The sequence below is a fragment of the Poecilia latipinna genome, unplaced genomic scaffold (assembly GCF_001443285.1).
Source record: "Poecilia latipinna isolate Pla-1442-1.1 unplaced genomic scaffold, P_latipinna-1.0 Scaffold1899, whole genome shotgun sequence".
NCBI classification, from domain to species: domain Eukaryota; kingdom Metazoa; phylum Chordata; class Actinopteri; order Cyprinodontiformes; family Poeciliidae; genus Poecilia; species Poecilia latipinna.
Genome location: NW_015114515.1, coordinates 12,906 through 19,656, shown reverse-complemented (window position 1 = coordinate 19,656; position 6,751 = coordinate 12,906). Strand labels below are relative to the sequence as shown.

General features: G+C 42.9%; 1 protein-coding gene across 15 annotated transcripts in view; it reads left to right on the top strand.

The window, feature by feature from the left end:
* huwe1 (HECT, UBA and WWE domain containing E3 ubiquitin protein ligase 1) overlaps positions 1 to 5,281 on the top strand; it is a 47,993-nt gene extending 42,712 nt beyond the window's left edge. For all 15 annotated transcript variants that reach the window (XM_015015294.1, XM_015015292.1, XM_015015291.1 and 12 more), the window contains 11 exons: positions 554 to 656; positions 1,079 to 1,228; positions 1,318 to 1,563; positions 1,651 to 1,768; positions 1,858 to 1,998; positions 2,089 to 2,376; positions 2,736 to 2,841; positions 2,968 to 3,085; positions 3,411 to 3,592; positions 4,159 to 4,349; positions 4,438 to 5,281. In XM_015015294.1, the coding sequence (XP_014870780.1) occupies positions 554 to 656; positions 1,079 to 1,228; positions 1,318 to 1,563; positions 1,651 to 1,768; positions 1,858 to 1,998; positions 2,089 to 2,376; positions 2,736 to 2,841; positions 2,968 to 3,085; positions 3,411 to 3,592; positions 4,159 to 4,349; positions 4,438 to 4,540 (1,746 nt within the window). In that variant the 3' untranslated portion in view covers positions 4,541 to 5,281. The remainder of the gene's footprint in view (positions 1 to 553; positions 657 to 1,078; positions 1,229 to 1,317; positions 1,564 to 1,650; positions 1,769 to 1,857; positions 1,999 to 2,088; positions 2,377 to 2,735; positions 2,842 to 2,967; positions 3,086 to 3,410; positions 3,593 to 4,158; positions 4,350 to 4,437) is intronic.
* Positions 5,282 to 6,751: the final 1,470 nt, after the last annotated feature.

Sequence of the window (6,751 nt, the reverse complement as noted above, 5' to 3'; positions counted from 1 at the left end):
TTAATTTATCGTGCGATTAATTGATTTATCGTTTATCGCGACAGGCCTACTCTTGATTACAGATTTTTTTGCTACATCTAATTAGAAGCTGGCTTTATTGGGTTTAGGTTTTATGAAAATTGCATGGAATCATATTATTTTCTTCCAGATCCTTTGTTTATCTGCAAACATAATTGTGTATGCTGTCATCCAGTTGCTTTCATCTCAGTTGGTTTATGCACCGATACATCATCTTTGCTGGCATGATGAACGCTGACGGCCCCATCAGTCAGTCAGATGTGCCTGTAATTTGTGGCATTGTGTTTCAGTGTGTTTGCATCGACGGGTTCTGTTGTTTAACCGTGGATGTTTTGCTTGCTCCACTGCTCATGTCTGTTTTGCTGGCAGATGTGGCTTAATGCTTTTCCCTTGATCTTCTTCCCTCAAAGCTCTGTTTCTGTAGACCATGCGAATGCCATTTTGCATGGCAATCTCATAAGAGTTGCATGTGTAGAAAAACGACTGTATTTTATACGTTTTCCTGTTGCTGACTGTCCGTCTTTGTTTTCTTCAGTCTGACGTTCAGTCGGCGCCAGAGGCTCAGTCGGCACAAAGAGATGAATCTCCAATGGACGTCGACCAGCCGTCTCCTCTGGAGCAAGACGCTGCGCCTCTGGGTACGAATTACTACATCCATCCATAAATATTTCATCTACTTATAATAGATTTTAATAAAACTTGTTCCTGTGATGGTATGAAGACTTGGTGTCATGGTTTGTGATATTATATGCAAATTGGGTATCATTGAGGCTTATTAAAATGTTTACAAATATATTTGTAATTATACATTTATAGAATTATTTGAGTTTGAAACATAAGATTTATTTTGATTATTGTAAATATAACAACTGCACATTTTCCTTACAATTAACTCACTTTATGTATCGATGGGAAAATACTTGGAATTGCTGCTGTCTTGTGAATTGCTGAACTAATATTTAGCCGTAGAAATGCAAAATTGCCACTCATAGCATTCGTTGTGTGTTTCTCGCTGTGGGCAACACCTTTCTGAAGTCCATATTCGACCTTTTCTTTTTAGACGAAGAAGGAAACGCTCAGTCAGAGAGCGAGGAGAAACTTCCAGACCTCCCTCTGCTCAGCGAGCAGCTGCTGCTGGACGAGCTGTGGGACATGCTAGGGGAGTGTCTGAAGGAGCTGGAGGAGTCTCATGACCAGCATGCTGTGCTGGGTAGGTGGAGTTCCGATTAAGGAATGCTTTTATTGTGAAGGAGCCAGGTTTGGCGATGCACAGCAGTGACCGATGATCCGTTTCTCCAGTGCTCCAGCCGGCTGTGGAGGCCTTCTTTCTGGTTCACGCCACGGAGCGAGAGAGCAAGCCTCCTGTTAGGGACACGCGGGAGAGCCAGCTGTCCCATATTAAAGATGAGCCTCCGCCGCTGTCCCCGGCGCCCCTCACGCCCGCCACCCCTTCGTCCCTGGACCCGTTCTTTTCCAGAGAGCCGTCCTCCATGCACATCTCCTCCAACCTCCCACCAGACACCCAGAAGTTCCTCCGCTTTGCCGGTGAGACTGAAGCACACTGAAGTAAAAAGAGGGAATTTTGTTTCAGTGCATTGTTCGGTTTCTAACAGGACTGATTGTGGTTTTTAGAAACTCACCGCACAGTGCTTAATCAGATCCTGCGGCAGTCGACCACTCACCTGGCCGACGGGCCCTTCGCAGTATTAGTCGACTACATCCGGATTTTGGACTTTGATGTGAAGAGGAAGTAAGAGGAATAATTTCACACCGTCACCGTGTGCCGCGTTCACCAGGGACGTTTCATCAAATCCGACTGGTTTTCTCCATCTCTTTAAGGTACTTCCGCCAGGAGTTGGAAAGACTGGACGAAGGCCTTAGAAAGGAGGACATGGCTGTTCATGTGAGGCGCGATCACGTGTTTGAGGACTCCTACAGGGAACTGCACCGCAAGAGCCCAGAGGACATGAAGAACAGACTGTAAGCCGTCATCGCTTCCGTTTTCACTTCATCTCCATAATTCAGAAGCACTTTACCGAACCTCCGCGTTCTGCCTTGGCTCTGTTGCAGATACATCGTGTTCGAAGGGGAGGAGGGTCAGGATGCAGGTGGCCTGCTCAGGGAGTGGTACATGATCATTTCTAGGGAGATGTTCAACCCCATGTACGCCCTGTTCCGCACGTCACCCGGCGACCGCGTCACCTACACCATAAACCCCTCGTCTCACTGCAACCCCAACCACCTCAGCTACTTCAAGTTTGTGGGTCGCGTTGTGGCCAAGGCGGTGTACGACAACCGGCTGCTGGAATGCTACTTCACTCGCAGCTTCTACAAACACATCCTGGGCAAGAGCGTCAGGTACCTGAGCCTCCTGCCCTCGCTGTAAACTTTCCGTTACACATGCTTCTGTTTAATGCTGTGTGTGCCACCATTTTATGAAGCAATTATTAACCTCAGCCTTCACTGTATGACAATTTTTTTTTTTTTTTTTTACATTTTGACCTCTAAGATTCCAGTTTGACTTTGTTGTTTAGTGTCTTAAAACACAAAAAAAGGGGTCACAGATTTCTCTGTTTAAAAAAATAATAATAATAAAGACTAATTTAATACAATTTCCTCACATATATGAACCTGAAGAGTTGAATTACTTAACACCATCTGCATATTTTTTTTTTTTAGTTTCTCAATGTTTTGCACTCATCTTTTGTTTTCTACAGGTACACAGACATGGAGAGCGAGGACTACCCATTCTTCCAGGGTTTGGTGTACTTGTTGGAGAACGACGTGTCCACACTGGGCTATGAGCTGACGTTCAGCACAGAGGTCTGTATCTGCCGTGTTTCAATCTGTGGTTGATTTCCCATCACCACCTATTAGATAGAACTTGACTGTCCAATCAACGTAATTTGAGATGTGAAAGTTGTATTTTGCAACTACCGCTGGTTTTAGGTCCAAGAGTTTGGAGTGTGTGAAGTCAGGGACCTCAAGCCGAACGGCGCCAACATTATCGTCACCGAGGAAAATAAGAAGGAGTACGTTCATCTGGTGTGCCAGATGAAGATGACTGGTAAGCTTCTGAATATTTAGTCCCCAAACAATGAGTCTTTGTCACACTAAGGAGTAAACAGCAGTGGAGATTTGTGCTTGTTTGACAAGTTGGTATTATATTAAATCTCCACATTCTGACTAAAGGTGTAATGTGGAAACACTGCCACTAGATGGCAGGAATTATTCTTAAATATCCAGCAAACAAATAGTGCTGCTGGAACAAGACCTCTATACCTGTATTACGCTTACATAAGCCTTTACATCGAAAAATCTAACAATTTCAAGCATATTTCTTCTCAGACTGTTTTCGTTTTGGCCGTAATTGTATTTATTTCTGTGTTTAGGCGCGATCCGCAAACAACTGGCAGCCTTCCTTGAGGGGTTCTACGAGATCATCCCCAAAAGACTGATCTCCATCTTCACAGAGCAGGAGCTGGAGCTGCTCATCTCTGGCCTGCCTACCATCGACATCGATGACCTGAAGGCCAACACTGAATATCATAAATACCAATCCAGCTCTATTCAGGTAAAGTTCAGTTAAAAAAACAACAAAAAAAAAAAACAGTCCTAATAATTTTAGGCCTTGAGAAGTCTGAAATATGCAGGTTTCCACAATGTTTCTTTAATTACTTTTAGTTAGGTCTTGGGTGTATTCTTACTTAATTATTCTTTTTGTTTTCCCCTTGTAATACCGTGGAAGCGTTCGTTCATTAGGTTTGTTCTGGTTCTGGCTAAAGAAGTCAGGTTTTGATTTTGTTGTGATCAAACTACTAGACATGGACTTTGCCCTCCGTCCTTCCAACTTTTCACCAACCTTTCACTATCTCTAACTTATTTGAGGAAATGAATCAAAGGGTTCTTTCTTTATCTAGTATTAAACATTAGTTGTGAAACTGTAATTTTAAAAGTTCATGTAGATTCAAAATTGAAGTTTTTTTTTTTCTTAAAAAAGTCTCAAAGCCTTTTTAAATTTGACTAAAACTTGAAGAAAATTAGTTTCTACAAAATACAGAATACTCTAAAAAAAAAAAACAAACGTGTTTTTTAAGCAAAAATACTCACTTTTTTGTCATCTCGTCTTTTGCGTGGCAGATCCAGTGGTTCTGGAGAGCCTTGCGGTCCTTCGATCAGGCAGACCGGGCCAAGTTCCTGCAGTTTGTCACCGGCACATCCAAGGTTCCCCTCCAGGGTTTCGCTGCTCTAGAAGGCATGAACGGCATCCAGAAGTTCCAGATTCACCGCGATGATCGGTCAACTGACCGTCTGCCATCTGCTCACACCTGGTAAGCGAGACGCGGCTCGGTAACGCGTCGCTTCTGAGCGCCTGAACGAAGCCGAGCTAACCGTTTCTGTTCGTCTGTCCCTCCTCAGCTTTAACCAGCTTGACCTTCCAGCCTACGAGAGCTACGAGAAGCTGAGACACATGCTGCTGTTGGCCATTCAGGAATGCTCAGAGGGGTTCGGACTGGCTTAAATCATGAGACTCAGACATGCATACACCTAATTAGTTTGCCTACTCCTGACACATTCACACTGATAACCTCTGAACGCACGCACACACTATCATAGACATTACTGGATTACTTGTTGAATGGCCTAGTCTCGCTGGTTTCTATTCCATATAAAAACCGATAAAACCAGCGAGTGAAATAGACTGATTGATATTGCGTACAACACAGAGAGCCTCATTTGGACACGCTCGTGTCTCCCTTCCCAATTTATCGCAAATGCAAGCGAGGATTCATGGACTAATAAGAGATGTTTTCTTCATTTAGTTTGATTTCTCTGTACAAAAGGTTTGGGAGTTTATTATGTTCAACCTTTTTTGTTCTCTGGCTGTGTAAAAAGAAAAAAAAAGAATGTTGTTTGAACAGGATGGTTATAAAACCTTTGGGGAAAAAAAAAAAACAAACAAACATGTTGGTGGTTTCCTGTTGCAAATTTGTGACATCACAAGCCTTGACAATGGGGGACATTTTTATGGGTTGGGGGTGTACGAACAACTCAGTTTTGGAGATATTCACCAAAATGCACTTTTCAAAGTTTTGTGGCATTTTTAAGGAAGGATGGTACAAACAATGAAGAGAAAACCTTAAAGTGATTTAAAAACATTAACCATAAATTCTAGAGTATTTTTGGCTATTAAACCGCTGACCCAGCCTTGAGCCTTTGAATCAGAGTGGAATAACTACATGAATAAATGCATAAAATTTCATTCATTGTCTCTTTAAAAGTGTTTTAGCCATTGTTTGAAGTTTATTTCCTACAGTTGCCGTAGCTGGACTCCAGATGGAGCGATGAATCACTTCAGTGTGATGTCATCCTGCACTGCAGGAAGCCTTAGGGTTGAAACTTCTTAACAGGGTTTTTTTTTTTCCTGCGGTCCCTGAATGTGTCCTATTCCAGAGCATCCTTCACTCCTGAGGAAGAGGTGGCAAAGCTGACATTTTCTAAAAATCTAATCATTTACCTACAAGTAGATCTTTGCTCACATTTTATACTTGTATGAATGAACTTTCAAGCTTAGTCGAAATCATAAGGAGACATGTTTTCACTGTGCTTGGATATTTTAACAGCACCAAAATGGAGGCTCCATCCTTATCGAGGGTCTTCAAACACATAACGTTTTTTTGTACTATTTTACATCAGCATTTAAAATGTTTGTGTCTGACTGATCAGATCCAAACATCACACCATCAGCACTTCTCACTGTAAAGCAGCAAGCTTACAGCAGGATATTAAAGGTGAGGGAAACTATCCATCATAAGAAACACATTTACTCATAGACGATAAACTTGGATCTCCTCGAGGGTTTGTATCGTTTCAGTTCTCATCCTGGTACCTCCATCAAGTGATGGTTGATTTTCAGGCCTCTGCAAAGCTTTGACACGCTGAGGACCCAGATGGACTGTTTCAATCTGCTGAGTTTGAGCAGAGACTCTTCTAAAACCTGCAGGACTGGACCTGGACACCAGGTAGAGCAGGCAGCTTGGTTGACATAGCAAGATTAGTGAGTTCCACCTGCACATGGGCCACATTTTAAACACACTTGGGAATGTTGGTGAGAGCAGTGGAGCCAGTTGCAAGCTACTCTATAGATGACTGAATAAATTGGAATAGCATCCAAAGCTGCTTTATATCGGTGATTACCTAACCTTACCCATTACCTTCTACTTGAAGCAGTTAGGCCTGTCGCTTCCTAGATTCCTGAGAATCGACACCAGTGAAAAACAAAACTAATTCAGAATTATTTTTTTTCCTGCATCACTCTGCCAAGGGGAAGAACGCTGACAGAACAGTCGTCCAACAGGCAGTCACCTATGCCCTCAACAAGGAGTGAACCAGCTAAAGAAGTTCAGGGCAAACGTGAAAGATTTAGTGGAAGGAGGAATGGCGTGCATAAGAAATGTTGGAGCAGTTCATGATCACCTCTGCAGATTCTCCCTTTTACTGCAGAACTTGTTACCTGCCTGCACTGTCAAACGTGACCATGGTAACCCTGTTGATCGGCCAACAATCCAGCCTTATAAAAACCATAAGGAAGACAGAACTCTAATGAAGCACCCTAGATTAGATGCAGCATGACGTGCTGATCTCCATGTCACGCCGCATTGGTGCAGTAATCTATGCACAAGTAGCGCAGTCCATCTGCAGTACAATACATGAACACGTTTTCTATAAAACA